The sequence below is a fragment of the Sylvia atricapilla genome, chromosome 8, assembly GCF_009819655.1.
Source record: "Sylvia atricapilla isolate bSylAtr1 chromosome 8, bSylAtr1.pri, whole genome shotgun sequence".
Lineage (NCBI taxonomy): Eukaryota > Metazoa > Chordata > Aves > Passeriformes > Sylviidae > Sylvia > Sylvia atricapilla.
This window is the reverse complement of record NC_089147.1, coordinates 34,982,280-35,009,152: the sequence shown is the minus strand read 5'-3', so window position 1 is coordinate 35,009,152 and position 26,873 is coordinate 34,982,280. Positions and strand designations below refer to the sequence as shown.

The window sequence follows — 26,873 nt, the reverse complement described above, 5'->3', positions numbered from 1 at the left end:
TTAAAAGTCTTACATTTTCTCTGACAGCCTAGAATGAACAGAAATCTACTGACTTCTGCATTACTGCAACAATACTGAAGCAGTTTCATTTTGATAAAATTTATTCATTTAACAATTAACCACTGCGAAAGCCAAAATAATTTCTCTTTAACAAAATGGAAGACTGCCACATTCCCATGGCACCCAGGAACAATCAGACTTCTTTTTGTATAGAACCAGATATGTGTGGCTCAACTCTCAGATTTTTCACCTGAAAGCTCTGGAAGATTTATACCCACTGCACATCAGGTATTGACTGAATGGCTTCATTACTTTTTGAGAATGCTTTGGAAAGAACGGTTTATGTTCCAAGTGTTCTTTTCACAAGCTTCTGAAACGCTGTCCATGAGGATTTAGGCCAGTACCAACAGGAATGCTGGCACCTTCCTGTTAAACCCAGCTGGATCCAAACCCCAACAGACAGAGCATCAAATTCTGCATTAGTCCCATGGTTACCTAGCTGCCCCTATGTTTGCTTTGTTCAAGCACATGATTGAACATCAGTCATTTAACAGTAAATGGGTTTGTCAGAGAAGGTCAAAGCTCTGAATGTTTATAAATCTCCCAAATCTCTTCTCTTTGTAGAAGATGGTCACATAACTACATCATTTGGCATCTGGCCTAGGGTGACTTTATGATACTTGTACTCCAAGTGGTCTGTTCTGCGTCTGCTGGATACTGAGTTCTGTGTTTTCCAAACTAGATCTGAGAGTGAAGAGGGGAGGAGAAGTGGTGGAATGTCTGAGAGGCTGGATTCAAAAGCACAGAGACAAGAGCTTCAGCTCTTGCTCACAGACTGTGTTGTGTGCAGCACAGACAGCAGGAGAGAGCTCTCCCATGCTTTTAGTTACTTTCTAGACAGTGAGGCAGAGAAGTTCCCCAAACTATGACTCTTCGTCTTCTTGGAACTGGTCAGCCTGTTCTGGACTGCAAAGCCCAGAAAAACACCCAGAGCTCAGGCCTGTGTTCCACCAGGGCCCAGAATGGCATTTCCAGCACAGGAGGGACTGATCAGAGACTGAGTGAGCCAAGCTACACCCTACAAAAAGGACTTTCTCCCTAAATTTGCCATCTTTCAGAACAATCAAAAGTTCCATTGTTTAATATTATTAATTTTTTATGCTTGTGAATACTTTGCCTGTTAAATAAACAGGTTTCTTCCACTTTTCTAAAAAAAAAAATTACCTCCCAAACTAGTTGGTGGAGGAGCCACTTGAATTTGCTTTCTAAAAAAGAAACCACTTCAAAAATTTCCTCCCAAGTTTGCCTTAAACCGAAACAAATACAGCATCATACTGAGCTCTCTCTTCACTGATTACTGAATTCTTGCCAGGATATGCCGTTCCCTTCATTTTTTTTCATCATCACATGACCACCAAAAGGATTAGAATCAGTTCTTAAGAAGACTAAAGGTCGTTATAACTTTTTCATCACAGATGCCTGCCCTCTTCCACATTTCTACCCTCTGTTATTCCAAACAGGTTTAGCTTTATTAATGGGTACTAGGCCCTACTGCAATTCCTGAGTAAACTCATGTGAAGCTCTGAAATACTTTCATAAGCAAGAGCAGTTTCAATTTCTTCTTCAAAATTGTTGTCACAAGCCAGCACACTTTTCAAACAATTAGATTCAAACAATTAGTGCTAGCACCGAACAGAAGCTGTGTTCCTAGATCTAGGATCTTATTTCAATCTGACCCCAGCTATCACATCTATTTTAAATGCAAAAGATCCCTTCCAACACATACCATTCTGTGACTCAAAGATTCCCTGATCAGTAGTTGAGAACCTACCCCTAGAGAAATGCTGCAAAAACAATTAAGGGAATTTATGCAGATTTAGAAATACACTTACATAAAATGTCACTAAAAGAATGCTGCTCTGATTCTCAATCTAAACTAGTTTCCTAAAGAAAATACTTTGAGTACAAAAGTAAAGTGGAAGTATCATTATCAAAACTCCTCAATTTTATCTAGAGAAAACTCAGCTTTCTGCCCTCATGTCTTCAACGGCTATCACCAAGAAAAGAAGACAATTAAGGTTTCAAGGAGATGTTCACCCTACAGAGAACAAACCAACACCCTACACAGGGGACCTACAGCAAAACCCTGTCCAATTCCTCCAGCAGAGAGAGATCAGACAAACACCTCATGCAGTTACTGGGATGGCTGAAACATCTCTGCCGGAAGCACAGACCCAGAAAGCTTCAATTGCTGCAGGGAAGCACAAGATCTGGATGTCCCAAGGTCACACAGAAGCAGTAGCTCTGAAATTTGTTCCAGTAGTACTGATTTATCAAGGCCCTGGAGGGCTACTAACCAAAATCACAGTAAATTTCATACAGATTCTCTTCTGGCTAGTTTCAGGAAACAAAAAATCCAGGAGAATGAGAAAAGCTTAACGTGTGTGGTAAGAGAAAATTGACCACTTAGACTAGGAATCATAAACTACTACAATTAGAGAAGTTACCAAACATATTCAGTTTTACCTGAGTAAAACTGAACAAGTAAAGGAAATATTTATTCATATGTTTCAAACGTACCTGTAGATAAAATCTCTGGATTACTTCTGACATTCAACACTCTGTTCTAAAAGCTTTGGGTTACAACACCTGAAGGAATCTTTAGATCTGATTTTGTTGATGGAAAAGGTAGGTACTGACAGAGTAGAGCTGCATTATTTTCGCCTGGTTGTTTATTCTTTAACTGGGAGTCATGAAGTAGAATCTGCAGTTACAATGTCTGCTGTTACCTATTTTCAGGCATGAAGTTACTCTAGATAGGCACTACACAACCTTTCACAGGAAAATTATTCAGCAATTCTCTCCATTTGTATGTGAGCACTCATTTTGTCTCCACACCACTCCTGGGAGAGAGTGGCAGATGGACAACATCACAACTACTCAGTGCTGTCTTATCCTCCCCAATCACAGTGAAAAGTGAGTCTGGTGTGAGAAGCACTAACAGATACCTGAAAAGCAGGTCAGGATCAGGCAGCAGTGATGAGGATTGTGTGTGATGGAGTATTAAAGAGAACTGCTGCAACATCTGCAGTCTTGGATGGCAGAAATACTCAAGTAACGGAAGAAGTAGGACGTAAGGGGAAAGAAACCTGTCTCCACTGATTGTTTCTCCACACTGCAAGTCCCAAACTGGCACAGCTACACAGCAATGGACTTGCAGAATAGTATCTTTTCAGTGCCACATGGAGCTAAAGCTGAAACTTGAATGGTGGCCTTTTGTCTAAACCAGAAATGGTTATTCAATGCTTGAATTTTATTCTACAGAAGGAAACAACTCCTTATATCCAAAATATAAATTCAGTTCACAAGCCTGTCAGTCAAAACTTACTGCATTTTGCTGCAGCTTTAACATTGCTAATAAAGTTTCTGCTGATTTCACTAACAAGCCAGAAACTAAAGAACCGTGTAAAATCAAAGCTTTTGATTTTACAGCCTTCAGGCTGTTTTAAATTTGCATCTATTTGAAACATCCAGATTCCTTGCTGTAATTTTTCAGTAATTGCAAGTAGGCCAGCACATCAGAAGTAGGCGGACCAGCTACACGACATGTCGATGTCAGCATCCAGCACTGCTGCTCTGCACAAGAAAGGGCTGCACAACAGGTCCCTAAGGATGAAAAATCATCTTACTGCAAACTTGTGCAGCAAAGCATTACAATTAGCCCCGTGGATAGCTCCTTACGACAGTTACCTCCATGCAGATATCACTCAGCACTGCTTTTTAAAAGCCACTTCAAAAAATCTCACCTTTCACAGCACAGCTGTTAAGTTCTGTAAGTATGCTTATTACCAAATGTTCTTCTATCACTGATTCTTTACTCATTACTTCATCACCCTTTCAGTTCTGTGGAAAGGGGAGGGAAAAAAAAAGAGGTTTTGTTCCTTCTGCACCTCCTGCCCTCTGCTCCTTAGCTATCCACAGACATGGTCTATAACAGCAAACCTGTGAAGGACATGATTTACCTCCAGTCAGCTGGAATACCTGTCTCTGGTTAAAAAGGTACTCAGATGACAGGCTCATTCAGGAGTCCAGCAGTTTCAAAAAACAAACATTAACAAGAGTCTCCACATTCCTGGGTTGTAAAGATAAATAACGAGCCATTTTTTTAGCTTTGGGGAAGTTTACTTAAAAGGGAAACTGTATCTGCCTGTCTGCAGCAGCTGCTGTGATAAAAACATCAGCATTACATGAATCACTCAAGAGGGAAAAATTGGACCAGGTAATTCTATAAAGAAGTTACCTTAAAATTATGCCTGAATGTGGATGTTATGGCTCCTTAAGAATTCAGGGATTGGTTAAAATTGTATCAGAAAAAGTAATACAGACATGCAAGGTATGTACTGTCTGCCATTTTTAAAAGAAACTTTAAGCCTAAAAGCACCAAAGCACATATCAAGACTCTATATTGAGTGTCAGACACACTCAAAGCCAACTTTTAACAATCTCAGAGTAGGTTAAATTTCCGTCTTCTCCATTACTTTATGAATAAAGGGACTAGACAGTGTTTTCTTCTGCATTCAAAAATAAGTTCACTTTTGAGAATAGGTCATCCATGCAAAATTTCAGCCTTAAGGATGAATATTTTGAAAGCTCTGAGCATGTAAAATAGAATGCCAGAAGAAAACTGGTGTTTCAACTCAAACCATGGATTGGCATCTTGAACTAGCAAGCTTTGAAGGAGTAATATCTTCTACTGCTACTCCAATTTTCTCTTTCCTTACTAAAAATAGTGACTGAAAATAAATTCCCTTGAATAGCCACTCATTTTGGAAATACCTTTTTTTTTTTTAATTATTGTATCAACAACATATTCATTCCCTTCTTATAGATAAACATAAACTGCATGCAATAAAGAAAAAATATGCACAGTTATTACTGAATTTATTTATAGAACTAGTATTAAGTTAAGAGTATTAAGAGGTGCCTGTGTGCACCTCTGTGCAAATCGTTCTCCTCAACATATTCATGATATAGTTACAGGGACCAAAACAAAACCGATCTGATTCTTAAGATAGAAATTTGGAGGGTTTTGGTTTTTCCACTTACTGACTCATAATTCATTAGCTTTATAATGATCTGTAATTCCTACAGATTAAAACTGGTCTGTTGCACTCTGGTGCGATTTATTACTGTGTGAACATCTAAAGGACCAAGTTCCACCCAAATGCCAGTTTTAAGACTAGAGATTATTTTGGTGAATTTTTTACTTCTGCAGCAACAATATTCAATGCAGAAGCCATAGACAAAGGTGCACCTGTACTGTTCCATTGTTACTAAATAATTTTTCAGAGAACCAGACTGTATGATTTAGCTCCCTTCCAGAGAAGCTTGACAGCTCAGATCAAAGTGGCATCCTGTGATAAAACCCCACAAATGCGCTAAAGAACAACATCAGGTACTTGTCACAGTTTATGAACTATAAAAAAAAACCCCACCAAACAAAAACCATGCACAAAACCTACAAGCACTACACACTGTGAAGTAGTGCTACAAGAATTTGCTTTAACAACAAAAAAAATGCTAGCAATATCAGTGCATTTCTATCACTTTCAACCTTACATCCTTTCATTCGTTAGAAGCAAGTCTAGCAAATCTAACAGCTGTTGTAACCTCTATTTACTCCATCTAACCAAGTGTCAACCCGGGGTTTTGTCTGTCTGACTAAACACAGAAGTGCACAGTATTTCCCAGCTTCCTATAATGGAAGATTATAATAGTTAAAAAGAAGTTTCTCAGTTGTCACTGTGTGTGCATGTGTACTGACAGTAGTCATTTCCTACTAAACTTACTGATCTTACAGGAGTTCTTTAGGATCATACAATTAAGATACTTTGATGGGTCTTTTGAGGCAGGGTCACTGGAAGGACTTTGCAGCAGGGTTCAAGTGTCAAGTGACAGGTACATGTGGATAAGAGGCAGACAATTTTGTTTATTTGTCATTTGCTGGACATTAATAGAGGAGGAAAATGCTTTGAGCACAGCACATAGAAGGCAGGGGATGCAAGAATATCGTCCGGGTCACTATTCCTTGTTGCAAGAAGTATCATGGAAGAAGAAATATCATTTTGCAATGCATTTCAAAAATCTCTTTCTTGTCCTATCCCCTAGAAATAATTCAGAATTTTTTCTGTTTCCATCTATTGTTAATCTTTATATAAAGAATTAGGATGCTTTAAACAAAAACACTGTTGAAAATGAAGATCCAAAATGCTTTGTGTTCTAATAAAACAGGTCTAGAATCTCGAGCTTTGTTGTGAACCTGACTTCCACAAACTGTTGCTACCATTGGAAGGGTTAGTTTGACTTGTTTTCATCTTACAGACTAATTACCTTTTTGATCAGTCAACAGGGTTGTTAGCATTTACTTTTTATTACTGTGATTCTATTATTTATCCTGTATTTAAGTACCACTATCTTCATTCTTTCTGTTCCCCTTTGTTTCAAAGCAGATGCATCAAGACAGACCAGCAAGTGACTCAGAGAATCCAGAAGTCCACATAAGTCCGTATCTGTTTCCAGTGCATAAAACAAGACAAAAAAAAAAAAATCAAGAGCACCTAAGATCGCAGCACCTCTGTGAATATCAGGAAGGACTTAGGAAGCAATCTTGTTTCAAACATCTGACTGGTCTTGTTCAGCAAGTGACTGAACTGTGCTGAACAGAACTTTCAGACTTGCTGCAGTTGATTAACATTACCTTGACAAGAACCATCAAAATGCGGCAATTCTACCTGGTCAAAACTCTTCCCTTCTCCTCCCTTGCCTTTTCTTTTTTTTTTTTTTTCTTTTTCCCTTTCTAAAAAGTTTCTCAGAGACTGTCAGCAAAATCAACATAATGTTGTGCAAGCTACTTTCAATGAAAACACACTTTTAAAAGCAAAATTATTTTCCAGTTTTTTTCAAGATAAGAATAAGTCATAAACTTCTAGAGAGCTCCTGCACCACTCCATGCATGTCAATGTACTTACATATTTAAACAGCTTTATTGGATATGGCCATGAAGACTGATGCTTTAAGTCTCTGTACACAGAAGTCTCATTTGACTCAACAGGATATTTATCCACTAAAAAACTGCAAAACCAAAGCCATATGGCCTTTTGGCTTGGATTACAGAATCATAGGAATATTGTCTTTTTACTCCCCTAAGGGTGAATTAACAGTCATGGAATATGACCTTAAGGAAATATTTGTGCCCAAAAGCACAAGCTGACTCTTTAAAAGCATAAAGCCCGTTCTTTCACAAGCATTCCTGAAGTAAAGCACTGGACTCCAGTCCAATAGTAAAAACTGTTTAAAATGGTTAAATAATTTACAACATTAATACATAATGTAGTTACATTGGTTTGGTTTGTGTTTGTTATCACAGAATCACAGAATGTCCCAAGTGGGAAGGGACCCACAAGGACCATCAAACTCCAACTGAACACCAACAAATCTGGAGAAGGACATGAAAAAAACCCCTTGCTTCAAGTGGCCAGTTTGGAGGTCAGCTGTTCCATGATGCTGAGGCGGCTTAGCATGGGACTCCAGTAAGACTGCTTGTGTGAGTAATGCCCTAATTAGCAAACCATTAACAGCCCACAGGATTCACTGACAGAGAGAAATGGAAGTAACAGTTCATGTTTCTAAGCTGAGATCTTACATCTGTCATAAATCAGTCTAAATCATTTATATCCCCACAACACTCACCTTCATAAAAGTCCCACAACTCACTACTACACCAGCCTTCCCCAGTGCACTGTAACCCAGTGCTAATATGACTGCCTTGTTACAACAGCATAGCTCTTCCAGTTTTCATCACTGAATTTCTCAGAATGAAGATGAATGCTGACTTGTGTAAATCTCCTGCTGCTCTGTACACCTGCAGACTGCCTTACACAGCTCCCCCATTGCCCAGAGCATCTGCTCATATTTTACCATCAAAATGTACTGCTTCTTCACATTTTGATTTCTCCCACAACTCCTTAATAAAATCTTTGTAGAGTCAAATGATGAAAAATAGTAAGCCCAGCAAACTTTTCTTCAATGGTAGATTTTGCAGTACCTGAAAAACTGCTCCACTTCATCCTCTTGAAACACTGGTGGTTTTTTATTAATACTGTTTAATGCAATTAGGGGCCACTGAAACAACTTATTTCCCAGATGGAGAGGGCATAATCTGAAAATACAGCACACATACCATCTAAGATTTATTCTGCCACTATCTTCTAATTCCTTTCTGATTTTCTTACAACAGCACCATCCATATAATCAGATTCCAAAGAACACATAAACCATTAAAATATGATTACAAGAATTTTTAATGTGCTAAATAGTCACAGTGAATTCTGTTGGGTTTTACCAGTATTGCAAACAAATACAAGCCATAAAAAGGTCACTTGAACCAAGTTTATCCTATTCAAATTATTCCAGACAAAAATTAGTTTTTTTCCAGATAAAATTGCATTTGTAACAGCATTCTATCTTCAATAAAGCTGACATCTGGCTTAGGGGTTTGCTGTGAAAATTAAGTATTTTCTAACTATTCACAGTGAAGAAAGACCCTAATCTTAAGGAGAAAGACCCTAATCTTAAGGAAAAAGCCCTATAGGCAAAGAGTTAAAATATTGTGTGCCACAAGGCAAATAAATGAAAAATTAAAGGAACAGTACATGCTCAGCATTTATGCAATATCATTAAATCTAATCATGACTATGCATAGTATTTGACAACAAGTTGCCATAATATAATGCTTTTGTAGGGTTGTAGAGAGGATGTGCATGCTGGTTTTCAACAGTGACACCCCATATATGCAGTGAGCTTTCAAACACCAGGCTCTGCAGGAAAATTTAACCAGGTTTACTGCTCCCTGTTGTACTCCCAGCCCTCACACTTCAGCAACACTCCAGCAGTGAACTGAGGCTGCTAAAGCCAAACAGGCAGAGAAGGGTGCTAAATGGTGGGATGGCAAAGGGGAGTGCCCCAGCTTGGTCCAGCACCCTCCTCAGGTGCCCACACACAGCCAGCAGCAGAGGACTGGGACTCACCCACACAGCTCCACCCCAGCACTGCCAATATTCAGATCAACAGAATCAGACACGAGAGGAAAACACGAGAGTGACAATTTCACCGTGAGGAGGACTGACAAGGACAGGGGGCTGCTTCCCTAGGCTGTCTGATTCTAAGTATGAGCATGCTGCTCGTAGAAGCAAACCAGTGCTAGACTGAAATCCTCAGATTAGAAGTCTTAACTTAGTCCAATTACATAGTTACATAACGTTTTTTCAATAGTTTGCATTTGAAGAGACCTTTCTATGGGATCAGAATTATTCAATACCACAAAAAACAAATCTAATAGGAAATGAACATGAACACGACGGGCAGTGTAAGACAGAAAAGGTACATTTCTTTGCATTGTCTCTGTCTTCAAATTCAGAAGTAACGGCATGTGTATATCACACAGCATGTGTCTCACAAAAAGAAGTAATTGTAAAAATTTACTCAAAAGTGTCATTTCACTAAGCCACTGTCCAGTTTATGAAGTACAAAGCTTACAGAAAACAAGTCTGATGACTACTAGAACTGTCCCAAAATCCTGCTCATAAACCACACCTAAAATGTCTGATTTCTTCTTTAGAAACTGTACTAAAATAAGAACAATGAATGATTCTCTGCAGCAGGCAGATTACTGCCATTCACTCTTCTGCTACAGTGCAGCAGCCACATTTGTCTGTTCCTGTCATGACAGCATTGCACTGAATGGACATGATATGAAAATACAATTTTACATTTTTCTATTACAAAAATAACTTTTCCACTGTGCCACATAGAAATTCGCATCAATGTCTGAATGAATCACAGCATACAGGTAAAACCTGTCAATTAAAAAACTTCTCCAAATCACTACCCACCATCTACAGAAAGATTTAATAGTAGAGGTGGCAGAAATTCTGTCTTATGACAACTCCATTATTTCCACAAGGTATTTATTAGTGTAGTGTGAATAGATCTACCACTACATAGCTAGGAGTTCTACAGTTCTTTCAAACTATACTAATCTACTCTATATTCAAAAAAACCTATGGATTAGACATACTGAAAATAAGTCATCTTCCAAGACAATTGGAAACAATTGTTAAATAAGATTAAAGCCTTCTCAACTCAAAATAACCACATGCTGGACTGACAACTGATTCTACCAAACTACTGAACTTTAAGTCATTTGGTCTGCCACTGCTGCGCATTACAAAAAGAAAGCAGTGTATAGGGTTGCAGAAGAAAGTTTCTTCAGGAATATAAAATCACAAAAATCAGCTTTATGATACTGCCTTTAACAAGCCCTGAACCATAAGCACAAATAGAAAACAGAATGTATAAAGTCTACACACTGTGATTTATTTAAAAGCATCTTGCACAGGAGAGATTTGCAGTGGAACAGTCAAGGCCTGCACAGCACTGCATGGTAGCAGAATGAGACACAACAAGCATAAAATGAAAAAGAAAGCTACAGGTTAGACAAAAGCTAATTCTTTTTCCCTAGAAGGACACCCCAACAGTGGAGCAGGTTGCCCAGAGGACTGAACAGTCTGATCCTCAGAAAATGTCAAGGCATGCCTGGATAAAGCCCTGAGTAACCTCATCTGACCCCTGAACTGATCCAAGCTGAGCAGGAGGTTGTACCAGGAACCTCATGAGGTCTCTTCCAAATTAAATTATTCTGTAATTCTCTAATTACAAAGAGAAAACAGAGGAACTGATAGTTGTAAATAAATCATTGCAACGTTTTTGCGACATATAAAATAATATTGCAGCAAAATTATTATGCAAGGGTATAAAGTCTATATGAAGGTCCATAAACCATTCTTATACCGTCCATAAACACAGTAAAATTTATGTGCATGGTAAAAGCCTAATTTAAAACTTTTATAAGATTTAACTAGTTACATTTTATTAGCATTACTTCCTTCCAAAAAAGAGGATTAAGTATTACAATTAAGTACATCTTGCTAAGAGGCAACTATGCATTTTATTATTTAAGTGATGGACATGCTTCAGCTTTTAACTTTGATTTTCTAACTAAATAAATTTTGTATATGCCAGAGAATTTTACAGAGCAATTCCCACCAGTGCTAGCACCGCTTCTACAGAACTCACATTATTAATCTCAAAGGAAGCTCTAAGTCAAACTACATTCTTTGACAAGGAGCACTTTTCATTTTGCTCCCTATTCATTCTAATTTAACTACCAGAACAGCAAACATGCTGCAATAACCTGAAACCTTGTTTAATTTAAGGCTAACCTCAATTCACCTAGACTCACCAGAAGGGGGGTATTTTGCTGTATGATTTTTGTGGTTTGGATTTTTTGTTTTGATTCTGTTTTTTGTTTTATTAAATGGTGTGAGATGTGCCGTAAGTGTTTTTATAGCTGACTACACAGAACATGGGTCAGTTCCCTTCCCAAGGCAGCTTTTTGAGAGTACGCAGTCATGTTCACACATAGATTTCCTACATCTGTCAAATCTGTATCAGAAAAGACTGGAAACAACAAGATCTTGGCAGAGCACTTCAGTTTCACAGGACACATGCACAATGTGCATAATAATCCATAAAGAAAAAAAAAAAAAAAAAAAAAAGGAATAACCTATATGGATGAGACTAAATGGATATTTAAGAAAGCATCCATGAAGGATGGAACACCTCTTAAAGGCCCAACAAGAAACATTCTAGCAGGGCCTGTTGCGGTAAGACAATGGGTAATGGTTTTAAAATAAAAGGGGCTAAATTTAAGAGTAGATAGAAGGATGAAATTTTGTACAAAGAGGATGAAACACCAGCACAGGTCGCCCAGAGAGGCAGCAGATGGCAATCCCTGGAAACATTCATAGGAAGGTTGGCTGGGGCTCTGAGCCACCTGATGTAGCTGAAGACGTCCCTGCTCACTGCAGGGGAGTTGGACTAGATGGCCTTTACAGATCCCTTCCAAGCCAAAGTCTTCTGTGATTCCCTGAACCGTACCTCTCACTTGTGAACAGGACTAGGCCAACCACAGCTGCCTCCGAGAGCAGTGAGGAATGCACCAGGGTCAGGCTTTTCCGCTTGGAGTTTTCCAGCATTTGCTACTGCAGAAGTTGGGCACGCGGCGATGCAGGCTGGAGGAGCAGCAGTGTGAGCAGTAACCCTGCAGGTCACTCCACAGTGGCACCCAGGGCACACTGGCTCTGCAGGACCACACACTGCACAGCCCTGGGCGCCTTTGGTGCCTCAGCTCTGCCTCCTCCACGGACCCTGCCTCCCACAGGGAGCAAGGGGTGCCAGTGCTCGCTGGAAAGGGGACAGCTCCCCGCAGAAATGCTTGGGGTGCCATCTCTAACAACACTTTTTACAATCTCATTCCCAGTAACAACCCTTGCCCTTGCAAGACTCCCGTTAAAATGGGTTAAGGCTTATCTCCACTTACAAAGACAAAGAATTTTAGAGCTATTTTACTGACACTACTAAAAGCAGTGAAGAAATGAGCTACCAAAGGCACAGAATGAAGGATATAGAGAGAATTTATTCACGGTACTTTGAATTATCTTAAAATACTTCTCTTCTGTTTCTTCTTTGGATGACTCCAGTATTGTTCACATGTTTTTTTTACATTATTACTGTCTATATTTTATTTTCAAAATTGTTTTCTTTTTTCCCCTCCCTTGGTAACTGCTTTAATTTTGTAACTATGTCAGAAGCATCTGTCATTTCTCCCCTAAACTGTTAGGATGGGAGCATATTGCCTTTCTAGGCTATCCTTACCACTGACAATAAGTGATGGAAAAAGATTAGGTAAGATTCACGCAGCAAGCAGGCATAGGTACACACACTTGTTTAAATTCATCTTCATTTGTTCTAACCTTTTCAAGATTCTTAACAGCTTCTCAGCTAGCTCTTAGCAATTCTAATGAACCATTTTCCAAAGCAAATAAAAAACCTTCCCATTTCATTTTCACTAAGTCAAGAAGATGGCCAAGGCTAGGATCAAGAGCTCTTTAGCATGCCTTCAGTTATTATTCTCACTAACTCCCTTCCCTGACCGCGCAAGTCCAACCCTCTTCACAGCACAGCAGGGAATACACCCACCCTCCCATGACGAAATGCAGTTCACTTCTCCCACAGACACGCCTGGGGAGTCCACAGGCTCAAGTGCAGAAGGACACTTGGCTGTATTTTCACTTGTGTTTAAAAAATATAACCTACCTGTAAAACTTGGGAGGGGGCACAGGAAACAGAGAAGTATTACTCATTGTGTTGTCTCTGTAGGCATCCTCTCTAATCCTCTCTATAAATTTAGCAATAAAATATCATCACCATCTCCAAGATTTATGTCTGCAATCAAATTTTAGTTACAAGCAATTTAGCTCTCCACTTAGGTTCAGATCCTTGACATACAAAGTACTACTCTCAGAATGCTGGCTTTTAGTGAAAATGTCACTTTTGCCAGGAATTTTAACCAGAGACCATGCAAATCTGTTATTTGTCTACGAATTAATAATCAGTAAGAAATTTTAATATAAGGCTGCATAATCTTTTCAGATCCTGAAATAATTTTTTGACCTCTACAAACTTAGCAGAAGCAGCAAAATGCTGCAGTATTTTCTTAAGATAATCAAGAACACTCTGCATTTCAGACAAATCTTCAGCAGGAACTGCTCAGGCACCTCCTTCCAAGCCCCAAAACCAAAAGAGGGAATCATCACTAGGAGATCATAGCCTCCAGTTCTCTTTACCTGAAAAGATACATAACTGTACTCTTTGACTATGTGGTCTCTTAACCTTTTCCTCCTTAGTGAATCCAGTGCTGAACTTCCTAACATCAGTTATGATCAGATAACTGCTAACAGTTAACATCAGATAACATCAGTTGATAAAGGCCCCTTTTGGTTTTTTGCAACCATTTGTGATCTAGCTAAAATAAACTACATAAAATTGTCCTGTGGCACAGTTTGTACTTCTCTCTCCCACAAATCAAAAAGGACCATCTTTCCTCCAGTGCTAACCAATCAAGTTACAGCTAAAATTAATATAATTGTTGCTTCCTATATAAATCTCAACTGAAGTAAGATTTTATGACATACTATCTCTTGTTCTTACAAAGTTAGATCCATGGTTAAATTAATACAGAAAAAACCCAAACGTTCTTACTCAAGGAAATAAGGTGAATTTAAATTGGACGTAGGAAAGCTTTCACTGTCCCACCACCAGCAGAATCTACTGTTACCAGCTATAAAAGCACTGTTACAAGTGACAAAATCTGACCTAAAAGAAAGTTTTGTTCCATAATGACCATCTATAAAGGCCCAACTTCTCTAAATCACATGAAGGCAAACTTCAAGATAGATCAGCTGAGTAACAGCCACTGATGGCTGAAAAGTAACCAGCTGTAGCACTCTCAAACCATTAAGTACTTACAATACAGACTCTTAAAAAAGCTAGATAGCAAATAAAGGAAGATATTAGAGCCTGCTGAGCCTCATCAAGCAAGGCCAAGGTCTGACTGCTCTCCCAAGTCCCTGATGAGAAAAAGAGCCAGTGATGACAGGCCTGTATATCACAGACGATCAGATGCAGTTTGGCTGGGCTGTGACAATAACCTGGAATTCTAGAGGGATGGAAAGGAGGAAGTCAAGGTCAGGAAAGCCAAAATCAGGCTAGGGCAGTGCCCTCTGTCATGTGCCCTCCTCTGCCCTCCTTCCTGCATGCACAATGTCCCTGTGACCTGTCTGTCCACACATGGCTCCAGCTCCTCCTGGTGATCCCTCAGACCCTCCATAAACACCTCACCCACAGCACGGTGGTTTGTGCACGGACACACAGGAGGATAGGAGACAGCCTCTGTGGGGGTGGGATTGTTATATTTGTTTGAATCTAGTGTGATAAGCAACTTTCTGTGAGCAAAATGAATGAGTCAATACCTTTAGAATGCACCGACAGAAACGAGGTGTGGATGACAGATGACAAAAGCTTGGAGGAGGAAGGAGACAAAAGTAAGCAAAAAAGTGATGTGGAGCAACTGAATGAGAAATTTAAGTGCTAAATTACTAGAGCGAGTTTTAGAGGGAAACTGCACATGGGATTATGCAAATGCAAAATACAGAATGCAACTTGATGCAGGACGTGCAGGACAAAGGACAGGGATGTGTATGGGAGAGACAATACAAAAAGAAGGACTAAGTGGCCAAATTCACATGGTCGCACAGACTACAAAGTAGGAATATTGTCTTGGGCTTGAGACAATAAATAATTTCCCAGGGTATATAACAGTGATTTCTCTCTTTAGGGTTTTTTTCAGCCCTGTGTAGCATTGTTCCAGCTTAGCCAAACAGCTGGAATCTAAAGGCTGAATGATTCCCAAGGGTCACAACCCTCATAAACAGATCTAACAAGCTCTTCTCTCAAAACACGGTTGTGAGCCAGGGAAAAAGAAGCTCACCTGGTACATAATCCTAACTGGTTACAGAATTTGAGTTCCACAGGAGACACATGAAGAAAAAAACCCCAACATCCTGCAGAGAATTCAAGTTTTTCATTTCCTATGTCAATGTTCTGTCTACTAAAGCACTGAAGAATGGCCAAGTACTATGGCCACAGTAAGTGCACCACAAGCTCAGCCTTCAGATAAAGTCAGCAAGACACAACTGCTCCCGGCAGAGTTTCCTTTGGCTGCTCCCTGCTACAGCTCCTGGAGCAATCACATCAGGAACAGTGCCCCTGCAGGGTTTGTCCATCATTCCCAAGCATTATGTGCGCAAACCATTTTCCATTTCAGCTCGGTCATTTTGCAAGGCTTTGCATTTCATCAAATCTGATTTTTACAAGGCGCCAAAGGAGAGAAACATTTTCTATGAGATTTAATTTTTCTGTGAGAAGCTGGTGCGTGTATGTCAGGCTGCGATCAATACAATGTAACAATCCCCTCAGATAACTCTTTCACAGACTACTATTACTGTCATTTTCACCGGGACAACATCATTCATTAGCTACTCTTTAGTAATCAGAGCTCTGCATTCCAAACTGTTATTGCACTTCTAACTTGCACCCTTTCAGCATCTAAATAGCAGTTTTTCCCATACTAAGAAAAAAAAAAGCACAAAAAATAACTCAATCCCCAAACAACAAAAGGAAAAAAAAAACCTCCCACCACACACAAAAACAGTAGCTCAGACTATGTGCTACTTACTGCCTCTGAGCCTGTAAAAATGTCAGTTGTCCTCAGAGTGAACTTTTTACCTACTCTGACATAAATCTGTCATAGCCTGACAAAAGGAACTTCAAATACCCACAGAACCTTACTGGCAAGTCCTTACACAGCTATAAATCTTTAGCTCTTGCATGGAGGCACTTAGTGTTGTCCTCCAGTAGATCTGGTACTGAGAGGCTTGATCAAGGTCACACAAGATAGCTGAGAAAGCAAATTTGAAAATGTTTACAAGACATTTATATATGTAGCTCCCACTTCTCTTTTTTTCCTTTACAATTCAGTAAAGAAATTTTTTTTTATAGTCACCACTCCCTACTGCTCCATTTAATTTTTAAAAAGAGGAAAGAAAAGAATGTCAAATCAAAATAGAACATACATCATTTTTATAGTGTTCAACAAAGGACGCATCCTCTCTCAATCTTGCCTTTCCTGTAGAATATGCAGATACATTACTTCCCAGAAAATTGGGAAATGTATTTTCTTCTTCAATTACGGCTAAGAATTGTGTATCCCTTTACTAGACGATGATTTCAACCCATAAAAACCCACAAAGCTGTATGATGTATGTAGATCTGGGAGAGGGACAAAGAACTCAGCATAGTCTTTGAAAATACCATTCCTTAATTATTTCAGAGATATGAAGACAGCACTTAGACCTCATCCAAACACAAATATTGTTTCCCATGCAGAATTATGAAAGTGTTATGTTTTATAACACTTAAAAGATTAGATTTTAACGAAGGAGGAGGAACTATGTGAAATGCTGAAAGCCACTGCAGTTTAATGTTGGCTCTCTTGAAGAGGCACGACAAAAACCTGCCAAATAAACAGCAATGTGTTTTATATGGAGTGGGCTGAATGAGCTCATCCGGTGATGACAGAGAACTCAGGGGCCGATGACAAAGCTACTGAACACTCCTTGATACCAAATGTCCCCTGTGAGAACATCTTTTCATAGCAAGGCTGCTGTTTTGAAATGTGCCAGAAGATATCGGTGTCTGAGAAATGTAGATTTTCTTTCTTGTCCAGGAGATAGTCTGGAAATTCCTTTGAATTAAAACAAGCTTTTCATTTCCTTGATACTGTCTCATCTCTGAAATTTGGCTAAAAAGAATAGCTACATGCCGCAATGAGTACTAAAACTTGTTCTCTTGCTCTGTGACTTTGTGGAACGTTCCAAATAAAAGCTAAGTAATGTTTACACTGGTTTGTATCAACCTAAATATGAACACCTTAACAATATGAATGTTTTCAGGGGAAATGAGAGGACAAAATGGTAAAGCACTTGAGGATAAGATGGGACTCAGTGACAGATCCCAGCTCTGCTCTTGGGATGCTGTAGTAGGTGCACGCTTCCTTTTCTCTTATGTGAGTCTTTGTTGCTGTTGAAGGGAAGTTGTCCCTGTACCATTCCACTGAAATGGCACTAGTTTAAGGCAGTTTATTATAATTATCTTACTGTAAGGTCATTTAAGGAGTGTTGGGCAACAGCTGCAATAAAAATGGACTTATAATGAAGTTCAGTGGTATTTAACACCTGTCAAACTGAAAAATTGCCACTGTTGCTGCTGTTCTTAGTGCTAACAGTCCCTTTAGGGTGCCTGTAGCAGTGCTGGCTGTAATCCAAAGACATTCAGATTTTGACTAGAAGCCTCCATCAATCATTTTATAGTTGACAACAGGACTTTAGTATGTGCACACGCACAAAAGTAGTATCCTGTTGTAAAGTATTCTGATTTAAGGTTTGCTTGATTGATATTGATTGTATGCCCTCAAGCAAATTGTGTGTTAAAGGACTGACTCTATGGGAAATCATTTTGGTTAATCCACTTAAAAAATCTTTTTAGGATTTCTTTCTGATGTTTGTTATATTTAGAAATGGTTTTAGAAGTTGTGTATCAAAGATATTTAAGGGGCACATAGTAATTGACTTTGCTCATGGGAAGGAGAAGATGGAGCAGAGCCATTCGCTGTTCTGTTTCACACAGTCCCTCGTTATCACCACTGCAGCTGGCTTCGTGATTGTACAGGTCAAATTTGCATTTTGAAAGTTTTCATTTTGAATGAAGACTTGCTTCTTCAGTCAAATAGTATTTCTTTTTGTTAAAATGGATTAAATGCACTTTTATTCTTCACCTTTGATTGTTCACTTTGGCAGGGGAGAATCAGAAGAGTGAAAGTGAGAACTCGTGGCTTGATAAAGTCATTTCAACAGATGAAGCAAAAGCCGTGCACACAACGAGAGCAAAACAAGGAACTGATTCCCCACTTCCCACGGTTGGGCTGGTGCTGATCCATCCCCAGGAGAGCAGCTCCCCACCATGTGGGATGGTGACTTGGGAAGACAAACTCCATCACCTGAATGTCCTTTTTCCTACTTCTCCTGCCCCTGGCTCTGTGTGAGCTCTGCTCAGCACTGACCAAAACTGCCCCGTGTTCCCAGCACTGCTTCCAGCACAAACCCAAAGCACAGTTCAGACTGGTGTGAAGAAAATGAACTACACCCCAGACCAAACCAGCACAGTATGAGATTTGTTCACCAAAGTGCTCCACTCCAGCAGCTGGAGACAAGGTTTTGAAAGAGATTATCACTTGTCAACTGGCAGGTTTATTTTGTGGCAAACGCTTTAAAAGTATGCTGAGAATTGGAGGGAGTTCAGGGTGAATTATTTGTTGTCAAGAAAACAAGCATCATGATAGCAGCATGACTGAGCTCCTTAAGTTATCTGGAAAAGGTTATGGCTTAGAAATGTCAGGAATAGAGGTACTTAACAAAATCTTTATTCTAGTACCCAGAAATAAGAGAAGAGCCAATGGAGTGAAGTCAGATAAGTTCAATCCAGAAAACAAATGAACACTTGTTTAACTACTGAGAGGACTTAGTTAAGAGGTGCAGTACATTAATCACTTCTTGCAGTCTTTATGTCCATTATCCATGCCTTTTGAAAAGATGTGAAATAACTGAGATGCAAACTAAAGGGGAGGAATTATGGATCTTTTTATGGCTCGTGCTATTGAACGTATGTGAATGAGAATTCACTTCTGTTCCCCCTCCAGACTTATAAATGGCAGTACATTTGGTTGGTTGTTGAAGGGTAAAGGCAGAATTATGTGTTTTGAATTACCATCCTGCATTAATAAATGGGTCAATTTGTTCACTTTTGTATTTACCACTCTACCACTATCTAATCTTGTAGATTTTAGGGTTGGGTCAGACTATAAAATGAGACTATAGGTTATATTTCCAGTATTCTAGCGCTTCTCTCCCCTTGACATAAGAACAACATCTATCATGTTGTTGTGTAATTAAAATAGTAGATTTATGCATTCATTTTCTAAAAAACAAACAATTAGTCTTGGTAGCTAAGAGAGTGAAAAATTATGCCAATTCTGTTCTCAGCCACCTGACTTGTTTTAGTAGTTCCACGATTATAGCATTGTCATTTGGGCCTTGCTTCTCTCTGTCCTGTGTATCTCTCTGGCTTGCTTAAGGGGTGAAGAGGTTTTCCTTTTCCCTCCTCACCTGAAAGTGCTCATATTTCTTGTGCTTACAATATTACATATGTATTCAGAGTGGAAGAGGGAAGACTTTGCTATCCCTCCTCAAGGTTGCCCCAGCCTGCACCATGGTTTTAACAGCTCCCTTGTTCAGTTGCATTTGTGTCTGTCAGTTCCAGGCTTGAATGATTTTAATTTGTCTCTCCATGTGTGCAGTTTTTCTGTCTTTGCATGGATGCTAAACTTCTGAGGAAAAAAGTAATGCCTCCCCTCATCTTTCCAAAGCTCAGACTGTTGCTGTTTCTATGAAACTGAATTAGTTTTGGCCGTGCCCAAGATGTATTCAGTTTGGATAAAAGATTCCAGTCTTGTCTTGTCTCTGATAAATGTAGCTGAAAGGTCTTGGGAGCCAAGGATGTATGATGCTTTATGCTCAACCAAGAAGTCCCCAGGTAATTTAACAACAAACAAACAATACAAAATTGAGTGTTACAGTGGGAAGGAAATGAGATCTTCAGCTAGAAATTAAATTGCAGAGACAACTAAGTAATGTTAAAGGGGTATGACTTTAAAAGCTGTAGAGAATTTTGAGTGCATTCCACTGGGACTTGGAAACACAACTGATTTTGTGCATGAACATTTACTATGGTACCATTTGCTATGGTGTCTCCTATATGAAATTTGGTGTGTTGGGTGGTTTATCGCTGTGTTAAGTAGTGGCTAAGATTAGAACTCTATCCTATAGACTGGAAACCAATTTATATTTTTCCTCCTAATGAAACAGAATGATATGTTTGACATGTTTGTGCTAATGACGGATAAAACCAGAATTTGGGGGTTGCAAATGGGGTCAGAGTCTAAGGAGAATGGTTCTTGATGAAGCAGTGACAACGGATTTTATGGCAATGGCAGCATTCTCTTAGGCAGCAGTGTCTGAAGGGAAAAAACAGAACAGTTTTATACAGCAGGAGTGAGGTGAGCCTTTTCAGTTTCCTGTTAAGTGTTGCCTATTTGGTTGTTTTAAATCATACATTGTGCAGCTGACTGATCCTGCCCACACGGGATGACTTGTGCTCATCCTTAATGTATCCTGTCTGAGAGCAGCACACCTATTTCTGAACACTACTGGGAGTTCAAATCCTGCCCTACAGTGCAGTAATGGTTCCTTGCCCTCTCTCCCCCTCAGGAAATTCCTTTCTCTTCTCTTTCCTTATCCAAGTTACACCTCATAGTGGGACAACCAAAACAGACCCCTGCAGAAAATTATTTAATGCATTTCTCTAGTTGCAGAGAATCACTGGTAACTGTTCTGAAGAAACCCCCACTGATTCCAGAGAACCTTAACGATGTTTTTCCGTTTCATTAATGTAAAAGTCATGGGACACTGTTAGAATCTAGTCATGTTATGAGATACTTGCTACTAATCCTATGACTACAAATCCAGACTATTTTGGTAAGAATTGATCTGGACAAACCTGTGGTGGCTATTACCCATTCCTGGACTTATTTCTAGATGCATAAAATAGTCTCTTTCATTATTTGCTGTAGTTGTTTTTCCTCAGGAATCTAAGTGTAGCTGACTGAACTAATTGCTTTGTTTCTGTCTTTGTGAGAGGACTGGTCAAATTTGCTTCCCTTCAGTCTCCTGCTGTCATGCAGGAGATCTCTGTCCTCTCAGCAAGTTCTATTGAAATGAAAATCTCGGTATCAACAAGCAGATGAAACACTCTTCACCATAACCATGTAACTACTGCTCAGATAAACAATGCAAATTAACTAAGACGCAGGTAATCTAATCAATTACCTGACAGAAATAGCTACAAGCGATCCGCCCCAAGCGCATGAACTGTTTGACAACACTGACACCAAGTGACAGAATTCAGGAAAACACAAACCACAATCCTCGCATAGAACTGTTACAGCTTTCACCCTTATGCTCTGGAAGAGGCAAAATCTCATTTTACCATCAAGAGAGAAAACTAGTGAATACGCATAATGAGAGCTGATATTTTCACATAAACTATATATAACTAACAGGATATCCAACATTAAACACATGTTAACAATTCACTTTAACCTTGATCTTGCAATCACAAGACAAAGACCATGTGCACTTCAAAGTTTGATGTACATTCACCTCATAAATTCATTTCTAAAGAAGAAAATATTAGTCGTTTGCATGCACAGGAAGTATTGGATTCCATTAACTTATATGAATTTGGTTAATTTTTCAAGTAAAAGATTGCAAATAGTACTTCTATACACTTCTATTTAGAAAACTACATGTTAATGCAACTTTTAATGTCTGCTAAGTCTCACTTACTTGTTTTGCCTGTGCTCCTCTCTGCTGAGAAACCAAAACCCAGGCAGTCCAGCATCATATACATTAAGTAGCCTTAGCCCTCTCCTGCTAACTTACCTGACACTGCACAAAGCACAAAACCAACTGACAGAAGAGTCACTCCATCAAGCACAGTTTTACCACCCACCCTGTTTATGCCCAGCATTCTTACAAGCTTCTATGGTCTTACCTGCTGACGTTTGTATGCCAAGTAATCAAGATTTTCCAGATCTTTTTGAAACTTTTGGTAGGTTTTTTGTAGCTCAGATTTACTGGATACATTTCTTAAAGATTCAAATGTTCTTTGAAACTGTGAGGGAAAACAAAAAAAAAACAAAAGAAAACCAACAAAAAATTATCATTCATACAGTTGCTGTGTTTCACTCTGTATTACAATTATCTTCTACTGAATGCTAAGGCAATTGAGCTCTGCCACCTCTAACCTCCCACACAGCCCTACAGTTTTGTTTTGAAACCAATCACAGAATTCAAAGCATTGCTCATATGCCCTCCTCAACTAAATGAAATTATCTAACTCCATTGGTTAGACAAAACACAAGCAGTCAACCTCCAAAGGTGAGTTCTTTTTTCTGTGCCAAGTTCCAGGAAGTAATATATTCACATAGATTTAAACACTTTCTTTTCAGCTAAGAAGAGTATATGCAACTTTATGCAGGCCATAAACTCATTCTATCAAGCGTAACAGTAGAACTTAGAAATAAATCACAGGGTGCTTCTTATCAAGTTAATTTACTTAAGAGTAATTTAAGACCAGATAAACACCTTAGGCAAAGTGCTCACATTCTGCACGAAAACTGTGACAACTCCAATTATACTTCATTACAGACCTTATGTTTAAATTTAAAACTTCTTTCATGCACACACTGTTATTAAAAATAAGACTGGTATTTTTCAGAGATGAACAACACCAGCCCAACTGTAGAACTGTAACAGAAAGATTAAGATTTGTGTCAGAGGAGAACTGGAGGTCCAGTTTTCCTAATACCTTGAGGAAACAATGAGACCTCTCCTCTGACTTGCTGTTCTCCCAGCTGGAAATACTCTTCTTCCCCTCACATGAGCATGTGACAGCTGCAAAGCTGCAGGTAGCTCAGTAATACTTTGTTATCACTGTGATTACCATCAGAAACAAGTCTATAAACATGTATTTACACTGATATAATCAGGAAGAACTACACACTTGTAAATCCTTCCAAAATCCTGACTTAGCCTACTGCAGCTCCAGGGCCTGTGGGTGAAGCTCACCTGTGGTACCAGTGCCCAGGGTATGAGGCAATGGACTGCTTTCCAGTCAGGTCTGGAAAACCAAACACTTCTGTAGTAACTACAGCCCACATTTCTCTATACCTTTGCTTCAACTACAGCCACTGAATTAGAATGATGAACTACAGGAGTAGAAGGGGGGGAAAAAAAGAAAAAAAACACACCACCAAAGCCAAACCTCCACTCGTCTTCTGTCCCTCTTTAAGAAGGTGGCGACTTGTTAACTGACAGCCAATGCTGATCATGGATGTGGAGTGTTCCAGAGCCCCTCATTCCTGAGCATTTGACTGAGCTCAAGCCCAAGCTGTACCTGATACTGAACAGCCCCCAGCTACTTCTCCTTGGGGATAATAAGCAGCTGCAGTGGATTTCCACTGGTAATTTACAACTTGCCTGGAACTTCAGGCGAGTTAGCACCTCGTTTGCTGCTCGGCAGCATTTATTTCAGTTCTCACTGCTCTCATAACCAAAAGGCAAGTTAAGGCAGTGTTTTTATCTATTTGCAATTTATCTTACTCTATCTTATTCAGCACTACTAGAGGTTAACTGGAGACTTTCTAGCTGCATTTGAAGGGCTTGCTACCAAAAAATAAAATGAAACTTTCTCACCCAAAGTATATGCTCCTGAATTCTGTACTGACATGGCTGACAGAACACACATGCTAAGACAAAACTGTAATACTCTCTATTCTTTTCTGTTTGACTTCATTATCTTCCAACTTTTGCATGATTTGTTGTTTTCAGATCTTATCTCTGCTCCAGAGCTGATCTGAAAGCCTTGAATTTGCAATGTTTGCTTTTATCAATTCCGACTCCTGGCCAACCCCTCAGCTGGAAGTAACCTAATTACAACATTTGCAAATAAGACCCGAGTTCAGTTTAAGGTGACCAAAAGCACTCCATAGTCCTTGTTTTCTTTCAAGTGTGTAAGAAACTGCCCGTAATGTCTCTGGCAAGCTCATCATGCACCTTCTGCTTCAAACCATGGCATATTTCTCCAGAACTCAGCCTGAAGCTGTTGCACCCTGTTGTGGGATTGAATAATACAGGGATAAGGTCTCTACTGATTCCCAAACTCAACAAATAAACATAAGGTACAGTCTTTTCTTGAGATGTCATTTTTCTTTTTAGATAATCATCAACGTTAGACTACAACACAGTTGAAGAATCGTCATCATCCTTTTATGGATGTACTTAATTCCACAGCTTCCATTCTTCATTAGCAGGAGCTCTGCTAGCAAGATCACTCACTTCCTTATGTCCTGCAGCAGGCAAAACATTAATAATGCATTTGGCTCTCTGGAAAGAGATATAAGAAGCAGCATAAGAGCATGAGCAAATACAAACCAAATGTATAAGGGCAACATGCTTCAATAAAATTGATGGGTAACTGCCAGAACATCCCCATCTGTCTCTGGATGCAAGGGAGAAACATGTTTTAAAAATTTAACTCAAAAGTAAATAAAAAATCAACCAAGCAATTTTAAGAAAACACAGATCTGCTCTTTCCACTGCATCAGCAGGAAATCAGAAAACTGTGGCATGGACATACAAAGGTTATCAGCACATATATTAAACTTAAAATTACAGCTGGATCTTTCTGCATCATACTTCTATCAGTGTGAACCAGCATTTTGGGGTGACTGGTAAAAAAATCTTCTCTCATCTCTCCTGTCCAGAGGTGAAAAAAAAATTAGAATTCCTGACCATTTTTTCTCTTACCAATAACCAAATATAAACAACTGTAAGATATTCACAGAAGCTCTTTTTTTTCCTGTCATGTTTTCAAAGTGCTTTGAGTAGTTTCTGGAAGCTGAGAAGTAGCATTCCTTTCCTACTTTTGCTCTCGGTGGCATTACAGGTAGCTACCTGGACTGATTTTCCCTCCTTCTGACTGATTATCAGAGCTGCTTCCGCTTACTACAGATAACTTCATAGCACAGACAGTGCATAGGCAACTTCACACCTTAAAGAGAAGAGTATGACTTTGCATTCACTAATACCACAGCATTCCTTTCACAGGAAACCCCAGACCCACTAAACGCAGACCCAGAGCCTGGCCTCCTGGCCCTAAAACACAGGGCGGGTAACAGCAGCCCTCATATCCTGAGCAGGCACCACCAAACCACACCTGAATGAAGGCTCCGTGCCCACCCGACTGGAAACCAACACACAGTGAATGCTTCAGCTAAGTGAAGCAACTCTCACAAAGCAACAAATACCATCAGACCTGTGAAAGTGATGACCATCACAAATGTGGCCAGGCCAGATGCTACAACACGGCCTCCTTGGAAGTATGATGTTCCTGATTAGTGCAAGGTACAGTCCTGCAGTCCCCTCTCAGTTACTGACCACGGTTTATCTAACTAGTAAGTATGACTGTAAGCATCAGGACTCAAAGTCCTATGGTCTCACATCTTAAACACTGCAATGTCAAAGATGAAAGGTGAGCTCTGACTGAAGTTTCTCCTGCAGTAAAGCAGATTAACAGCTGAGAATCCTCTGCTGTCTTTATGAGCTCCTGATGTAGTATTTTTGAGGGTTTTCTCCACTAGCCTTCTACCTGTGTTCAGGAGTCTTGGAACTTCTGCTCTGCTGTCATATTTAACAAAAATGAGGCAACGAGATCAAAGAAAAGAGGCTGAGACAGAGTGGCTGCACACTTCAAAAGGAAATCATATTAAACTAACTAATCATACTAAAATTTTGATACTGCTTAAGCCAAAATTTACTACGTTTCATCTCCAACATAAGCCATGAAAATTAATGACTTATCAGCTAAACAGGAGGCCAGGACACAAAATTATGAGATTATAAACGTGCAGTGCAAAGTCTTTAATTGCTTATAATTCAAAAAGATGGGAAGCAACATCATTACATACAGAGCACAAAGCCGTATTCCTGGTGACCACCTGACAATCTCCATATGAACAGGAAGAGGGCTAGGGGTAGCAGATCTTGCTTCTCCAGTTTGTACACGATGCTACTGCACGGGCCACACACCTTTAATGTCCCTTGCCTGGGAGTCCAGCTATATAAAGATGATGTGATCAAAGGCTCTGCTGCACTTCCTTTACGTAGCTTCCTTCAACGCAACTGGTTCAGATCTAGGGCCAGTGCTGCAAAAAGGCACTCTGCTATTCACAAATTAGGAGAAATGGCTCTTCTTCACTTGTCTAGAGCTGCACAAGTCAAAGGGCAATTGTATTTCAGAGTATTAATATTAATCATCTTCCACTGCATAGGGCAGTACAGTAGCACTGAAATATTTTTTCCCATTGATAAAATATTTCTTTTTATTTTCATACAGATGAATATGAGTTGAATTAAGGACAAGAAGCAAATTTAACTTTCATTTTGACATAAGGAAGCTGTCCATTGAAAAAATATATCTTCCTGTTTTGATAAGGTACTGGTTCTTTAAAAGCCTAAATTATACTAAATATACTATTTGAATCACCCAGCGATATGGTT

The 26,873-nt window shown here is 39.4% G+C and overlaps 1 protein-coding gene across 2 annotated transcripts in view; it reads right to left on the bottom strand.

Annotated features, from left to right (window-relative positions):
* CTNNA3 (catenin alpha 3) overlaps positions 1-26,873 on the bottom strand; it is a 411,551-nt gene that overhangs the window by 357,684 nt on the left and 26,994 nt on the right. For both annotated transcript variants that reach the window (XM_066324417.1, XM_066324416.1), the window contains exon 5: positions 22,306-22,425. In XM_066324417.1, coding sequence (XP_066180514.1) covers positions 22,306-22,425 — 120 coding nt within the window. The remainder of the gene's footprint in view (positions 1-22,305; positions 22,426-26,873) is intronic.